The 17,931-nt window shown below is 41.3% G+C and overlaps 1 protein-coding gene across 2 annotated transcripts in view; it reads right to left on the reverse strand.

Moving 5' to 3' along the window:
* Positions 1-345: 345 nt before the first annotated feature.
* Positions 346-17,931, reverse strand: part of MTRR (5-methyltetrahydrofolate-homocysteine methyltransferase reductase) — a 28,114-nt gene continuing 10,528 nt past the window's right edge. The window contains exons 6-14 of one of the 2 annotated variants that reach the window (XM_005857888.2): positions 16,423-16,576; positions 15,372-15,460; positions 11,881-12,061; positions 8,487-8,529; positions 7,646-7,832; positions 4,529-4,647; positions 3,349-3,441; positions 3,067-3,249; positions 346-1,921 (exon numbers count right to left, since the gene is read on the reverse strand). In XM_005857888.2, the coding sequence (XP_005857950.1) occupies positions 1,777-1,921; positions 3,067-3,249; positions 3,349-3,441; positions 4,529-4,647; positions 7,646-7,832; positions 8,487-8,529; positions 11,881-12,061; positions 15,372-15,460; positions 16,423-16,576 (1,194 nt within the window). In that variant the 3' untranslated portion in view covers positions 346-1,776. Of the gene's footprint in view, positions 1,922-3,066; positions 3,291-3,348; positions 3,442-4,528; positions 4,648-7,645; positions 7,833-8,486; positions 8,530-11,880; positions 12,062-15,371; positions 15,461-16,422; positions 16,577-17,931 lie in introns of those variants that run through there. The other variant, XM_014548504.1, reaches the window with a different exon arrangement.

The raw sequence follows: 17,931 nt of genomic DNA on the forward strand, positions 1-17,931 counted from the left end.
GTGGAGGAGTGTGTATGGCCTTTTCAGAAAACCCAGACCCAAGTGTGGTGGTGTTGTGAATAGAATTTGAGCCATAAAGACCCACAAGGTTTTCAAGCACTTTTAAGCCAGGTTCCTCATATATTGTGTGTGTGTGTGTGTGTGTGTGTGTGTGTGTGTGTGTGTGGTGAAGTTAGGGGGTTCAAGGGGAGGGATAAAAGATGCCTTCTGTGAATGAGTATTGCACTTGTCCTTGGCAATATTTGAACAAAGATCAGTTTTGGTTATATGTATCTGAAAATTGAAATTTAAAAGGGTGAATGCTCAGAAATTAACATATAATTCATACACAGAGAAGTACCATTATGCATTTTCTCTTCAATTTAATGTGATTTTAAAGATGCTGGGCAGTCTGCTTTGCAATAAATGGAGTGGTGATGACACTGGCTGTATCTTCAGTCCCCAAAACAGGTCCTAGCGCACGCTGCCCACGGGAGGACTCAGGAAGGCGCATGCCTACCATGAGTGATCTGTTTCCCTAGCTGGTGGACTGCTTCACCAGGGATGCTGTGACCCACGTGGCCAAACTGCAAGTTAAAGGCAACAAAACCTTCCTGACCAATTCCTCTTCAAATGTTGATTGATAACTGACAGTAGACTGAAAATACCCTTCAGCAACCTCCATCACCCTCGGAGATTCTGAGGCACTGTACTAAGCTAAACAATGAAGAAAGAGCATTTTTTTTTTTTAAATAACAAAAACAGTGAAAAGGAAGGAATGACAGTTATATACGGGACATTCTGTATTCCAGTTTCTACATTTTAACATAGTGAAGATATAACATGTTAAGAAAATGGTAAAATTTAAACATGTTTTTCTTTTCTTTTCATTAATTTAAGTAGACATTTTAAGCCTAAGATACAGTTTGAGTGATCATGGGGGTAAGTTAAATTATGTGGAAAAACTACAAAACATGCCAAAAGGAGAAATAAAAGATTTGGGGGGAGGGGGGTGTGAGGGAGGAAAAAGAAGTTGTAGCTTTACTATATGTTTTTGCTCACATCTGTAAATTGAATGCAAATTTTCCTAAATTCTGGAATTGTGATGTTAAAAAGTAACTGAGATCAAGAAATCATATGCCAGAGTAGAATTTCAAAATATATTTTACATTTCTAGGATCACACACACAAAATTCCCTATAAGCATTACCTTAAAACATTTGTTATCAGAAATATAGTTTTGGGAATGAAAATAAACATTTGATAACGTAATAGAAACATAATCAGATATGCTATATATGTGTCATTTTAACACATACTCTTTATGGTACATTTCATATAAGAATGATAAGTTATTTTTACATTATTTAGAAAACTGGCAACATGAGTTCCCAGATTTAACTATTTGCCTGGGGGACTCTGGTGCCCACATCCCACATCGGGAAGCCACCACATGCACAGATACAGGCTCCCTGCGATCTGGTCAGGTCTCTCTGAAGTTCCCCAGGATGTAGAAGTGGTCCCAGGAGGGAGGTGCTGGTGGAGGAGTGAGGGCTGCCCCTCAGCTCAGGGGGCCTATAGGCCACAGGCTGGTTTGGGAAGGGAAGGAGGATTAGGGGTGGATAAGGAAAACTGAACTGGAAGTTAGTTATTCTATTAAGTGATCCACTCCCCACTCTCCCTAAGAAAAGTTAAATTTTTTTTTTAATTTTAAAAATCGAAAGTCTCAAACTTCAGTGAAGTTGTCTTTTAGTACTGTCAGCCAAAAAAAACCTTAACTCTCTTCATTTTCTGATTTTATGACCATATATCCTGAAGATAGCGTTTTTCTTCTTTTAAAGTAGCCAAAGTTTTCATTGCTTCCAGTTTATCAACTCCAACCTCTTTGCTTATTATTTCCACAAGGGTATCATTTACATCCCTGGCCATATTCTTAGCATCTCTAGAAAAAAGAAATAATAGTACCAATGTTTAACACAGGAATTTTTACCAAATCTTCCTTAATTCATGAACCTAAGGCGCCCCTATCACTACTTTAGTCCTCCTTCCATTTCTCCAGAAAGAGTCCCCAGATGTCTCCCAGCCCCAGTCCCATCACTCCCCCAACACCAGGCCTTCCCACAGTGACCATTCTAACACGCACTGGTCACAGCTTACACTCCTCTCCTTCAATGTCCGTGTCCTGGGAGCGGCCTAAACCTTAAGTGTCGAAGGACCTTCCCATCTGGCTTCTGCTCACCTCTCATTCCCTCCCCAATTCTCAAGTCACAGAGTGGCACTTGCATCCCAAGGGCAATAAGATTTTTTACAGGTCTAAGGCTTCATATGTGTGTGTGTGTGACTATGCACACGCACACCCACCCACCCACACACACGCACTGGCAGACTCACTTACTGAGAACGTCCATGTGCCTGGCCCTTCTCTCAATGCTTTGACGTGTCTCAGCTCTGTTCATTTACAGGAAGAGTGAGGTGCCCCCCTCCCCAATGCCCTGCAGTCCCCTGCAGAGCATTTGCTATATTGTAGGCATCTGGTCACCTGCTCCCCGCCCAGGGAATGCCCTGCCACACACACGCACTGGCAGACCCACTTACTGAGAACGTCCATGTGCCTGGCCCTTCTCTCAATGCTTTGACGTGTCTCAGCTCTGTTCATTTACAGGAAGAGTGAGGTGCCCCCCTCCCCAATGCCCTGCAGTCCCCTGCAGAGCATTTGCTATATTGTAGGCATCTGGTCACCTGCTCCCCGCCCAGGGAATGCCCTGTCTGGTGGCAGGGAGTGTATCTCATTTATCTTCATACCTCTCATCATCTGAACAATGCCAAATACTCAGTAGGCACTTGAATATTTGTTAAATGAAAGAAGTGTTGGACAGGACACTAGCACTTCAGGAACTGAATCTGACCTGACCCTTACAGTAAAATATATGTTAAAGTCATTTCAGAACTTATATTTCTCTTCCTGTACTTAAGCATCTAATCTCTCCTCCCTCCGTGTCTGGGTTATTACCCGATTGGTGCCTTGCTCCTTTAGTAAATATCACTGCCTGCCTCCCTACCTGGCACCTGAGCATGAGGGCTGCTTACCCACACACGTAAATGTAACCGTTCTCATGAAGGAGGAGCCTTGCCACCTGCTTGCTGTGAAGCTGGATGTTGTCCTGCACATACTTCACTGGGGCTTGCTCCTCCCTGGCAGGAGAGTCTCTTGAGAAGGAAACCTTCAGGTGAGTTAGGATTCCATGCTTATGGAAATGTCTGAGCTCTTCTCTGAAATACACCGAAAGGTTTGTGATTTAAAGTTGAAAAATCTGCAATGAGAATCGCACCCCCGTGGTTGAGGCAGACAATACTAGAGTTGTAGAGTACCTGAATAAGTAATCCCTCTCCTGATGTCTACAGCCAAAAAACAACCACATCGCCCCATAGTGTCCGTCTGGATGCTGTTCTTGGAGTTTCTCTCTACGTGAAAGAGAAAGGTGAGATGTTTAACTTAAGGAATATGTATATACAACCAATCTCTCTGTTTGGCTAGGAAATTCCACCAGCCAACCCAGAACTGTCTGTAAACTCTACCTTTGAAGTCTCTGAAAGTTCACTCACTGAATTAACATTTTACTCTCCTCAGGGCACCTCGGCCCTGCAGCAGACACTGCAATGAGTCAGTGTCTCTGAGCTGTAGACACCTAGGAGCTCTACAGAACATTTTAGTAACATGGAAAATGCAACCACCACATTGTGAAACTTAGACTGACTTCTACATTCAATATTAATGTCAATCGCATGAACAAAATGAACTCTCAATTAATACACTGGAAAGTGGCACAGGGCTTTGAAAGGAAGAACCCTCTGTTGTGGAGTGTCAGAAATGCTGGGCACACCAATGAGACATGCCGAGTGTGTCTGCCATCACTCTTCCGCTTTCTTAAGGTAAAATAGTAAAATGACAGCAAGATTATGTCCAGATTATGTCCAAATTGCATTACTCTCGTATCTGGGGAACAGTACATAAAAGCTGTTTATTATTTTACATATGGGGAGAGAAACACATTTTATTTATTTTATTTCAAACAATTCTGTTCTCAGAAAAAATTATATCCATTAATATCATCCACTGAACATTATAGATGTTTGAGGCTTAACTTTGAAACTTCTGGTGTAATTGGCGCTGTCACCACCAATTTTATCTACTTAATAGATGGGACAGCCTGCACAGCATCACAGCATGAAGCTCTGCTGGAAACGTGTCTCCAGCAGTGAGTGCCCCAAGCCATGGGGCAGCCAGGGAGAAAAGGAAAGTGCTGCGGTGAGAAGGGAAGCTCTAGCGCAAAGTGAATCTCCAGAAGACGGCATCTTTACTTTTCCCGTGGTGACAAATTTTTATGCTATCACACATTCGATCATAAATTTTTCAAATAAAAACTTTATAAGCAAAATCCAATACTATCCTAAAAACCAAGGGAGAAACAAAAATGCTCTCTGTTCTATTCCCACCCAGGACCACACGGCATCCATGTGCTCATGTGCTCACCAGCCAGACAGTGCTTACCTATGCTGCAGGAAACCAATGAAGGGCGCTACGCCAGTTCCCGGACCCACCATGATGATGGGGACGGAGGGGTCATTCGGCAAGTGGAAAGAGTTTTCTGTGCGAGGAGAGATGGATATCTGCAACAGTAACCCAACAGTCATAAGTATGAAAGAAAACCTAGACAAAGCCTATAACCGACATGATATTTGCTAAAGAAATTAGAAAGTGCAAATTCCCCTAAAAGAAACATCATAAAATTAAACAGCAGCATTACATCTTACTGAAACCACAAACATATTTGTCACTACAGAGAAATAAGCCTGTCTTACACATTTTTATTTTCTATCCACATCTATGGTGTTTTAAAAATGACAGGCATGATATTTCTGAGGTAGAACATGACTTATATAATCTTTTTCTAGTTCCATGAATAAGATCTGTTTCCTAGCATGCCACCCATTGCATGCATTTTGGAGATAAGCAGAAACAATGAAGACACGATTCTTCAAGTTTGCACACACAACATTAACATTAAGATGGGGTGAAAAGTTTTAAGTGAAAATTAAGGAACTAAAGGGGAAAGTAAGCGCTTGCTCTGAAGATTTAGAAATTGTGCTATGGTATGCTGGGTCCAATGTTACTTGTGTTTGTGCAAAACTAAAAGAATAAGTGATGGAGACAGATAAAATCTTTTCACTATTTTTCTTCTAAATCATGTGCTGGGGTGCTTACAAGGAAATCAGTTGGTAAATATACTTCTTTCCAGGTTCACTTTGCCACATGCCCAAGTTATGCTGGGTGGACACTAAGAGTTAAGAACATAGGAATCCACTCTATAGTCCAAGCTTACTGTATATATTTCAACCTTGAATTCAAGGAAAATCGTATGAGATTCATCGACAGGACTTACTTTTTAAGAGAAGAATTGGCAGAGCTGTGTCAAATCATTGTTCTCATTTTGGAATGAGACTGTAATTAATATCACATTAGTCTATTCATTTGACTCATTTAACAATTTTATTGAAGGTACTCAGTATGAAAAGTATGCGGAATAGAGAAAGGAGCAAAACCAAATCCATCTTCATGGGACTCACATTCTAGTGGGTGGAAAAGACAATCAACAAACACATATCCCTAGAATGACAGTCATTAAGTTTCACAAAACAAAATAAGGCGGACACGATGGGCATGGCAGGGATGGCTAACGAGGGCCTGCTCTCTATGTTCTAGGTCAGCCGTGGGCAAACTACGGCCCGTGGGCCGGATCCGGCCCGTTTGAAATGAATAAAACTAAAAAAAAAAAAAAGACCGTACCCTTTTATGTAATGATGTTTACTTTGAATTTATATTAGTTCACACAAACACTCCATCCATGCTTTTGTTCCGGCCCTCCGGTCCAGTTTAAGAACCCACTGTGGCCCTCGAGTCAAAAAGTTTGCCCACCCCTGTTCTAGGTGCTGCAAGGAGACCAGAGCAGCAGCCGGCTCTTGCTGCAGTAAACCTCAGAGGGTCCACAGCATCACACACTTACTCTGGCTCTCTTTAAAGGCTGCACGTAGGCTCTGCTACCTGCATCTCCTTCACTTGGGATCTCGCCCAAGGAGCAGGCCTGGCCTGGACGATCCTGTCCTTACGTCAGAGGGAAGACTGAGGGAAGAAGTCACACTACACCACCAGGTCTTGCTCAGATGTGGCGGAGGCTAAACATTAATGGGCGGGTGGGCAGGAATAACTGTGAACAGTTGTATTACCTACCCGCGGGTGGAGGGTCATGCCCTTAACATTCTCCACACTTCCTAATAGCATATGGTATACTAAGCACCATGAAACTTAGTTTTAAATTGTATCCTTTCTACTTGCACCTCTGGCGTCTGCATACTGGGTGGTCAATAAAAATCTTTTAAAGTAGGGAAAGACAGAGGGGAAAAAGGGCAGGAGGAAAGAATAGGGGAAAGGCACCGCTGCTGAGTGTTTGTGATACATTATGGATATATTTTATTTTTTAACTCTTTGGAGATTATCAGCTATTTTTTATATGATCATGAAGTGACATAATACTTTGACATTAGTACTAATTTTTTTTCAAAAAAGGAATTTTCTCAGGTTCTCAATATTTTGTTGTGACATAATAAATATAGGAGTTTGGAGCGGGGAGGAGAGGAACAGATGGAGACAGATAGACAGACACACATGAGTAAAGCACCTCTGTTTCAGGCAGCAGACTGAGAAAATACCAAGCTAAAGGGCAATTTCAACCAGCAGGCTTCTTGTAGGCACTATCAGGTATATACCAGAGGTCTTAATTCCCTAAGGGTTGTGACCTTTTCAACTCCAATAACGTAGTAAACACCAGTCATAAGATAATGCTACAAATGACACAGCCATTTCTTCAATGCCATGGAGAAAGAAGACTTCATAATAAAGCCTGAAGTTTTTTTGTTTTGTTTTTTAAATTTCAGTCATCCTTATGGGCTGGGAGGGACAACTTTAAATTGCTGCCTATGCATGTGGTCTTGAATGAGATTCTGCTGAGTGCTGTATCAAAATATAAAAGATGTCACTACATCTAGATAGAAATATGTCCAGTTTGTTTATAATAAATCAAATAAGATTTTCCTCTATGGGTTTTAAAAGTGATCCTCCACAGTTTCCTCACTAACAGCACTAATTCCGAATCTACACACCACGGCTGACAAAAGGGTAGGGGCAGGGGCAAGTGAAACTCCTACCACCCAGACTGAAGGACATAAAATCAGTCTCTGTCAATTGAGGAAATATTTTAGGAATTATTATTCCAAAAGGAATTATTTGGGACACAGGATACAGCCTAAACATAAAATGAGGCTGTTTTTAATATTCACCTGACTCATCCTGTGCCAATCTACCAAGAATATTCACAGAAGTCTTCTATGAATATGACAAGCAAAGAGAAAGACTGTATCATATAAAATTCATGCTTACACATTTACGAAATGCATGGACCACTTAACAGGGAGTGAAAGCAATGTTTTCCAACAGGGATTTAAAAATTCAAGTATGGCATAATCTAATGGATAATGCAGGGAGACAATATGTTCTTTCTAACCAGGCAAAGAACATAATTTCAATGATGCCAACACTGCACACTCCTAGTACCTGTGGAGCGAGGGCTTTCCCGCCGTCTGCATGGGATGCATGCCTGTTCGGCTGAAGAACTGATTCAACCAACGTGGCCAGCCAGCCTGTGCACACACCTCGCCGCAGAACCACGGGTGTGGTGTTGGACAGAAACTCCACGATGTTAAAAACAAAGTGAAGCTTCCCTGGGTGAGACAGACTTGAGCTGCAAAGACACACACACTTTTAAACACTGTTAAGACTAAAACATTCAGGCCAAACTAAGCTTTTTTTATTGCAGTGAGAATATAGGGAGGGGCAAAGTAGGTTCAGTTGTGAGTACAAGAAACAGAATTATTTTTGTGTTATTACTGATAAGTTATTGTATTATTTCCGTATGAACAACTGTAAACCTACTTTTGCTCCTCCCTGTATTCCCTTGAGCGAGAATGTACCTTCTAACTCCTCAGAGAGAAGAATTCTGTTGCTACTTAAAAGTCCCCCCTCCCCCCCATTTTGTGATAACATTCTGGGAAGTTTCTAATAACCTGTTTGCCTTCAAGACTAGATAAGATTCATACACTTTTCCTGCTCCTCCCCACCCTCCTCCACTGCCCCATGAAGGCCGCTGGGCACACAACAACGGCGGCAGGAGGAGGACCTAGAGAAGTGGGAGCATGGCCCCACTGAAGAGCCCCTACTCTGTGACCTCCGGGAGGACAGGAGTCTTGACACTGGTCAGCTTCACTCCTCGTTATGCCTGCTATTGTCGCCACAATTGGGTAAGATTTCACTGAATAAATGCGAAGGATTTGGAAGTTGGACTTTCATAACATTTTGGGAGGAAGATACTATATATCATGTTAATAAATATCAGTACCTTGCACATGAATATGGTCTGGGCTGGAGCTTAGGAAGGTGTTCTAGAAAAAAATAAAAATAAGCAATCATTTATTCACAGCTACTGAAAATAAATGCTATATAAGGGATAAAAAAATTCAAGTTCTCATTTGATTTTTATTTTATTTAGAATATTAAAAATAATTTGTTTTAGCCCTAGCCAGTTTGGCTCAGTGGATAGAGCATCAGCCTGAGTACTGAAGTGTCCCAGGTTCAATTCCGGGCAAGGGCACATGCCCGAGTTGTGGGCTTGATCCCCAGTGGGGGAGTGCGGAAGACAGCCGATCAGTGATTCTCTCTCATCATTGATGTTTCTCTCTCTCTCTCTCTCTCTCTCTCTCTCTCTCTTCCCCTCTGAAATCAATAAAAATCAATAAAAATACATTAAAAAATGTTTTAGTTTTAAATAATATTTTAAGCACATGTAAATGCACAATGTAAAATACTATTGAAAGGAAAATAAAAAGAAACAATAAAATACTATTGAATACTTTTCTCCAATTCCTAAAGTAAACCAGACTTACTGTATTTTCTCAATCTGAAATCAGTATTTCTACCTAAGGGCTGGTTTCTAAAACTAAAGGATGTTATAGAATAGGGTCCATGAGTGCAGGTGAGGATCAAGGAACCCATTAAATTTTCTGAGTGTATGTGTGCAGCTTTCTGAGGGGAGTGTTCAGAGTTTTCAGATTTGAAGTAAGATCATGACCCCAGAAAGATTAAAGACCACTATTTTAAAAATTATGGGAACTACTGAGGCTTAAAATATTTTTCCTTCTTATATTTATATGATAGTAAAAAAAAAAAAAAAAAAAAAAAAAGGGGGGGGGGGAGGGATAGGCACTTTAAATCAGGTTATCCAGAAAAATAGCGGTTTCAAGATACATAGGTACTCTTAAAGAAGGTTAAGAAATCAGTATTTGAGCCCTAACTGGTTTGGCTCAATGGATAGAGCGTCGGCTTGAGGACTCAAGGGTCCCAGGTTCGATTCCGGTCAAGGGCATGTACCTTGGTTGTGGGCACATATCTGTAGGGAGTGTGTAGGAGGCAGCTGATTGATGTTTCTCTCTCATCGATGTTTCTAACTCTCTATCCCTCTCCCTTCCTCTCTGTAAAAAATCAATAAAATATATTAAAAAAAAAAGAAATCAGTATTTGAATACCTAATCATGTGCTAACAAGCTTCGGAATTTTTCAATTTTATCTTTGTAATAACTTTCAAAGTCATATTGGTAATAGTAAAAATTTTCAATGTCATATTTGTTATAGTTACTTAGCAAAAATTTGGAAAGACCTTTCTAAAATGGCTTAGTTTTAAGAAATATAAAAAGGTTTCATACAGGGCTCAATTTTTTTTATATAACTACTAGAGGCCCGGTGCACAAAATTTGTGCACTGGGGTGGGGTGGGGTGGGTGGGTGTCCCTCAGCCCGACCTGTGCCCTCTCCCCGGTGCACAAATTTGTGCACTGGGGTGGGGTGGGGTGGGTGGGTGTCCCTCAGCCCAACCTGTGCCCTCTCGCAGTCTGGAAGCCCTCGAGGGATGTCCGGCTTAGCCATCAGTCGGACATCCTTAGTGCTACTGAGAAGGTGGGATAGGCTCCCGCCACCACAGCTGCACTCACCAGCCGTGAGCCCGGCTTCTGGCTGAACGGCACTTCCCCTGTGGGAGCACACTGATCACCAGGGGGCAGCTCCTGCATTGAGCGTCTGCCCCCTGGTGGTCAGTGTGCATCATAGCAACCGGTTGTTCCGGGGTCAGGCCGAAACTGGCTCTCCGACATCCCCCGAGGGCTTCCGGATTGCAAGAGGGCACAGGTCAGGCCAAGGGACCCCACCGGTGCATGATCAGGGCTGGGGAGGGATGTGGGAGGTGGACAGCTGGGGAGGGACCGCGGGAGGGCTCCAGGGCGTGTCTGGCCCATCTTGCTCAGTCCCGATCGGCTGGACCCCAGCAGCAAGCTAACCTACAGGTCGAAGCATCTGCCCCCTGGTGGTTAGTGCACATCTTAGCGACTGGTCGACCGGTCGACTGTTTGCCCCTTGGTGGTCAGTGCATGTCATAGCGAGCGGTTGAGTGGCTTTAGCATATCATTAACATATTATGCTTTGATTGGTTGAACAGCTGACAGAACACTTAGCATATTAGGCTTTTATTAATAGCATGTAATAAATGATATATAAAAGTTTTAAAAGGTAGTTGGAAATCCATAAAAAGAAACACACTTTACTATGATTGAGAGCTTCACAAGACTTCATATGACTTCCCTGCACGTGTTCTGAATGTTACCTCAAGCCCTCTATTAGCCTAAAAAACTCAAATAAAAAGGCGGGAGTATTTGTGTGAACACAGAAAAGTAGGGAAGAGCAGCCTCATTTGGTAACACTTTTGAGGAGGAAAGAGATCAAAATACTAAGAAATGTAAAGAACAAGAAAGCAGGGCTGACTTATACAGGAGAGGGCCCTTAAATGTACTGGGCATCAAAAGGCACCTTGCTGGCCCAACAGTAAAAAGTACAATACACGTTTTCCTGCCACCAAAGACAAATGCAAATTTTAGAGATTTTATACGTGTCACTACAGGTAAACAGAGCGCAGATGACAAAATTGTAAGCGTAGGGAAGTAAGAGTCACCGAGACTCCACCGAAAGCCCCTTCCTCCCCTGGACCAGGTCCTCAGGGAGAATCTTCTGTGGAGTTTGAGAACCCCAATAGACGGTATGAACAAAAAACAGGACCAACTTACATGTGAATATTCTGTGACAGGTCTCCCCCAGCTTAACACCTAGAAACACCCTAAGTAATGTCCCTTGTACTGGGAGGACATGATGAGTCCACCCTTTGCTCTTGAAGAACCCTAAATCTGGACTTGCACACAAAATGTTTCCTTCTGCTTCCTGCACACAAAGCACTTCCTGCACACTTCATCAACCGCCATCAATTAAATATAATGTTCATTATTTTTTTAAATCATTTTTTTCTTAGAAAGCTCGTTTTTAGATAAAATTTAGAAAAATGCTTTCTGAAAAACAGTAAAATTAAAATACACCGAATGCTGAGCAAAAAAGATTTGGGGGACGTCTATAATACTGACAACAATAATAAAAAAGAGTGGCTATATTAAGAGAGAAAATGATGGTGACAGCAGAAGAAAAAAGGAAAGAAAAAAGCTTGGGAGAGGGATTCTTTCTGACTTCTAGAAGGCAGTTCTGATGTCACGGCGCCTGGAAGACAAACTGTAAGATGTTTACCTCCTGCTCACAGATCATTCAGACGTGACCCACATAGAATTCAAAGAGCCACACGCCAGCAGCCATTGTTCTTTAGCACCAAGAGCTGCCCTGGAGCTCAGGGTCATGACTGTGACCACTCACCGAGTAGGAGGCTGAGCGGAGGCTGGCAGGATGGGAAGGCGAGCAGGAGGTCTAACAAGCTGGCACAGGCATCCCTCACAAAACGGTTATAATCGGCTGCTCCCTGTCGGCTGCACAGCTCCTGCAGCCTTCGCTTTTCCGCACCATCACTGGTACAGTCCACAAGGGCTCGCAGAAATGCCTGTGACCCAAGCAAAGGAAGCAGACTTAAATTTCCACGTGCTCTGGGGTTATGGCTATTAGACTGTCTGTTAGCATCTACCTGGGGATATGCCCGATTATCCAAGGAAAAGTGAGAGAGCCACTACAAGTGTGGTCAGAAAAAGAAAATTTACTTTGCTTATTTGCTTTAACGTCAGCCTGTTAAAGAAAACCCACTTTTATGTTCTATTTTTGTTTACCTTTCCTATATCCTAAACCAACTTCCTCAGTCAAAAGTATGATCTCAAATTACATGTCAGGTGTATCTGAGTAAAAATGACCAAGAAGTCTCATAACTCAATGTTTTGTCTCAGTGTGCAACATTGTTCTTGTCTTAGCTGATGATGACAACTTAGACTACATTTATTTGGCAACTGTTAAGTGCTTTTGATGTGATAGGCACTGGGACAAAATGACACCTACCTAGCCCGTAAGGGTTCACGGCTAGTGAGAGCAACAGAAGTCAAGGAGTAATTAGTGTGCAAGAGGCTACCTCCCCCAAAGGGGCACACACAGGATGTTAGGACTTCACAGAATGCAAGCCTGAGCTGAAGACTGGCCTCATGAAACCTGGAGTGTGAAGAATGCTAAACAGATGGCATGGCTACATGAAGGCACGGGGACCACGTGCAGTTCAATCTGGGTGCAGAGGAATGTGGACATGAGGTTGAAGAAACAGAGGGTGAGAACATCCAACACCCTGCAGTATGTGGACACTTAGTCACTCAGATTCACTGTAGAAAGAGGAAAATATGAACAAATAAAGCAAAACAAAGTCTTGAATCCAAAGTCCAAACACTTGGGCAAAGGACCTAATATGCTAATAACAACTTAGGATTCCAACGCACAATTCCAAGCTTATCCATTCAATGGCAGATACAGCTCTTACTACTCAAGGTTATTTAGGATGAAAGCATTTCAGCAAGTTATTTGCATCAAATCCTATCTGAAATGCTAATGGATGATGCTACTTTTTATTCCACGGCTCAGACATCGTGTGTCCTGGACTCCCTCAATAGGGTAGACTAGATTGCTGTTCTTGTGGGGTCACGGGTTTCCACGGGCTCAGTTATGAACTTGCCTAAATGATCCAGAGACTAACACATCACATGGCTTTCTCAAAGTGCCAGACACAGTGCCAATCACATAACAAGCACTCGGGAAACGCTGTAGAATGAATAAACATCCAAGACTCTGGAGGAGCCGAAACCGGTTTGGCTCAGTGGATAGAGCGTCGGCCTGCGGACTGAAAGGTCCCAGGTTCGATTCCGGTCAAGGGCATGTACCTGGGTTGCGGGCACATCCCCATAGACATCCAAGACTCTGGAGGAATCTATGGTAAGGTAATAACATTTACCAGTAACACTTTGCATCAATTTCTCAAATCAATAAAAATCCTAAATTACAGTAAAATAATGGCAATTATAAATCCTTTATTTTTCACTTTAGAATTATAGAAACTTTATTGGCACTAAAATAGGGTATACTGCACTGTTTGTAGAAAATAAGCTGACAAACATTACTAAAATTTAAAATGCAAGTATTTTTAAAGTAGCAATTCTACTCCAAAAATTTGTGTAAAATAGTATTTCAAACAGGTGGCAAAGATGAATATAGTGAAAGAATGTTCACCTGGGTTTTTAAAAATATATATATTTTTATTGATTTCAGAGAGGAAGGGAGAGGGAGAGAGAGATAGAAACATTAATGATGAGAGAGAAACATCAATCAGCTGCCTCCTGTACATCCCCTACTGGGGATGTGCCCGCAACCAAGGTACATGCTCTTGACTGGAATCGAACCTGGGACTCTTCAGTCCACAGGCCAATGCTCTATCCACTGAGCCAAACCGGTTAGGGCTTTTTTTTTTTTTTAATATATTTTATTGATTTTTTTACAGAGAGGAAGGGAGAGGGAGAGAGAGATAGAAACATTAATGATGAGAGAGAAACATCAATCAGCTGCCTCCTGTACATCCCCTACTGGGGATGTGCCCGCAACCAAGGTACATGCTCTTGACTGGAATCGAACCTGGGACTCTTCAGTCCACAGGCCAATGCTCTATCCACTGAGCCAAACCGGTTAGGGCTTTTTTTTTTTTTTAAATAGTGAAAAACTGGAAAGAACCAACTGCCCATGATTTAGTCAGTAATTTAATTATGGCGCATCCATGTCATCTGTTATTTTATCTCTAATAATCTTTCCATGTTATGGTATACAAACTCCTGACTTCTTTTTAGATAAAAAACCGCATGTTACAGAATGGTAAGTATACTATAGGACCTAATTTTATTTTTTTAACAAAACAAAATTCAAGCATTAACTCTGAGGATTTGATTATAAGAGACTTTTGCTTCTTGAGCTAGATATTTTTGTATCTTGAATGTTTACAATGAGCATATTACTTTTGTAGTAAGAAAAAAATATATATATAAAGGTTTACATACTTTATGAAATTCTAAAGCTTTCAGCACAGTGAATTCTAAATTTGCTCATATCATGTCAAGGATTGAACCTTTCTCTAGAGTAGCTTGCTTCCCAAAGGTGACAAATGCAATAAACACATTAATAAAACAGAATAAAAACTGCATCATTAGCCTAATAACAGCACTGTTTATGCTTACTGGTCATACCAGTTTGGCAAAGCACAGGCTGTAAAATTTTACTCCTTAACATCATTTGAGGGAAATGGTTAGAAGAAACCTGTTACAACATTTTCTAAAAATATAGCTCTGGGCCTAACACTGACATCTAGTGGATAGTTCTATTTCCAAATTCATCTAAATATCAATGTAGCCTACCAAAACCTTTCAATACTTCCTGAAGAATTCTGACTTAACAATAAATACGTCCATAGTTTTACATAAAAGGAAGCTTAACAACATTAATTAGGTGACAAGTTGGGGGGGGGGAGGGAGCCTACACTCTCCTAAGTTTCTTGCCCTCTTTTAGAGAGACAAGCTGTCAATGTGAAGTTGGATAACACAAGATCATCATCTCTAGGGTCACTTTCATCACTAATGTGCTACATCAAGTTAATGTCCAGTAAAAGACTAACAAAAAACCCTAAATAACAAATCTTGTTTCAATAGAAAACATAAAATTTAAATGTAATCACAATATAAAAATATTTGCCTATGACAACTGTAAAGATTCTACACACCTTTGGTGAAAGCATGCTGTGAAGATCCTATTTTCTAAGCCTTCAAAGGGCAGTTACCAGGTCTATTTAATAGACCACAGAGCTAAGCATATTTGTAAATAGTTTCCCAAAGAAGAAAGAAAAGTACCTTTTTAGGAACTGCTCGTATTTCGAGGCACCAGGTAAGAATGAACTGGAGAGAACATCTCTCGGGTATATGCTGGGGCAAGGCTGCTCCTTTTCAGGGAGACAGGAAGGCATTCATGACACAGAAAATAAACAGTAAAATGTTTTGCATTCCTAAAAACATAAGTAACAGTAATACCTTACATTATAGTGTTACAGTAGGATTTGCGACATTGTTTATTTAGTCAAAAAATTTCCGCAAAATAAATACAGCAGAAAAACGTACCTTACCAAAAAAATAAAAGAATCACAAATTCAACAGCTATCACGACCAAATCTAGGTATGCCCAGTAAAAAAGGCAAGAAAATTACCCCAAACCAAGGAACAAAAAGCTAAATGTGGCAGTGGTCCGTTAACATCGTGTGTGATTCTCAAAAAGAATGGTAGAATTGACTGAGCCCAAGTTCAAGACTAAGAAATAACAACAACAACAAAAATAACTTCCTTTAATTCTGAATAAAAGCAATTATTTATATTAAATAATATGCCATGATAAACATAATAGGAAAACAATTTTTTTAAAAAGTTCGTATAATAAAGAAGTTTTTCTTGTATGACATTTTTCTTGTATGTGAACTTAGAAACAAAATGATGTTTATTTATTTATTTTTTATAGCAAAGGTGGAAATTTATTAAAGAACAAGTACAGACTCCCACGTAGGGAGGGGGAAGAGTCCCATAGAACGGACTCCCACGTGGGGAGGGGGAAAGGGTCCCCAAAGTAATGTTTATTGCAAAAAGCAAACCAACAAATCAGCCCAACTAACCAACCTGCTTCTCTAAGACCAGTTACATTCCCTTTTAACGTCGGTAAGTGTCCAATAAGCATAAAATGCACCATCATCTCACTCTGTAACTGACGTGAAGGTCAAGAATCCCGTAACACCAGCCAGGGCCTGGCATGTGGCTGACCCTCTGGTGCTGAATGGGAGCCTGGGAGGAGGTGCACTTGCATTTGCCACCTCTGATTTGTTGGCCCAAGGACACCTTAAGAAAGAGATCAGGGACATACCTTTCTTCTTGGTGTCAGCCTTAATTTTCAAGAGGACAAGGTGTTTCCTTTGGTCTGTGAGCTGCAATCTTTGGAGTAGGCTTTGTACCTCAGAGTCACTGTTGGGACAGATCAAGTTGAAGGCATCCCCAGGCTGGTAGGAAAAATCTGTTTTCTAGAGAAGAACCAACAAAAAAATCCCAAATTAATTAAAGATTTCAGTTATGCACAACAAAATCATAGTTTTTTATTGTAATGACCATTTTAATACATAAAGTAGAAAAAAATGATTCTAATTGTAAAAAAGCTAACAAGACCAATAAACTGAAGGAACATACTTTATCAGGAGTTATTTTAAAAATGAAATTCCAGCCCTAACCGGTTTGGCTCAGTGGATAGAGCCTCAGCCTGCGGACTCAAGGGTCCCAGGTTCGATTCCGGTCAAGGGCATGTACTTTGGTTGCGGGCACATCCCCAGTAGGGAGTGTGCAGGAGGCAGCTGATTGATGTTTCTCATCGATGTTTCTAGCTCTCTATCCCGAGCAGTGTGAGGAGACGAGATCGACCCCCGGACCGAGCAAGGCCCGCGCGCTGCTGCATCCCCGCGTCCCGCTCGGACGTCCCGCCACCATCGCCATCATGCCCAAGAGAAAGGCTGAAGGGGATGCTAAAGGAGATAAAGCCAAGGTGAAGGACGAACCACAGAGAAGATCCGCCAGGTTATCAGCTAAACCTGCTCCTCCAAAGACAGAGCCCAAGTCTAGCTCTCTATCCCTCTCCCTTCCTCTCTGTAAAAAATCAATAAAATATATTTTTAAAAAAATGAAATTCCACATTTATCCAATATTTTGCTTTATATCATTGAGTATTTACAGAATAAAAATGAATACCTTCCTCATTTTCTAAAGAGTAAGGGACCTCAGTAAGTTAGTAATCCATGTAAAAAAACTCTCCTATGAAAATATACACACATATATACACAGGCACACACACACATTATGAACAAAAGAAACTACTCCAGGCCGTCTGTATTAGTTTTCAATTTCCTCCTGTTACTCTTTTCCTTTGGGGAGAAATAGAGTGGGAGAGAACACTATTCTTTCCTTCACTAGTTGACAATGCTATACCATCTGGCTGTGAACACACATGGGCTGGAGAGGAGCCACTTCCCACCGCCTGTCTATTACACAGGCAGGGTCCTGCAAGGGGCCTCTGACCACACAGGCTCACACCCGTAGCCTGCGAGGGAGACAGACTGGACCCACCAATTGGCCAACCCTTTGCCTCTTTATGAGAACAAAAGTGTAGAACAGCAGAATATTCTTAATATTTCATGTTGTTAAATATTCTATACACATCAAAACATTTTATTTAATGTGTACAGAATATTTAACAACATGGAATATTAAGAACTTTCAAAACAAATACATAAGCAAAAACTTGATACCTGTTGTATTTCTTTTTTACTATTAGGAAACTCAATTAAATCTACGTAAGTCTGGATGCACCCTAATTATTCTGAAATCGCAA

This window comes from Myotis brandtii, unplaced genomic scaffold, assembly GCF_000412655.1.
Source record: "Myotis brandtii unplaced genomic scaffold, ASM41265v1 scaffold115, whole genome shotgun sequence".
Lineage (NCBI taxonomy): Eukaryota > Metazoa > Chordata > Mammalia > Chiroptera > Vespertilionidae > Myotis > Myotis brandtii.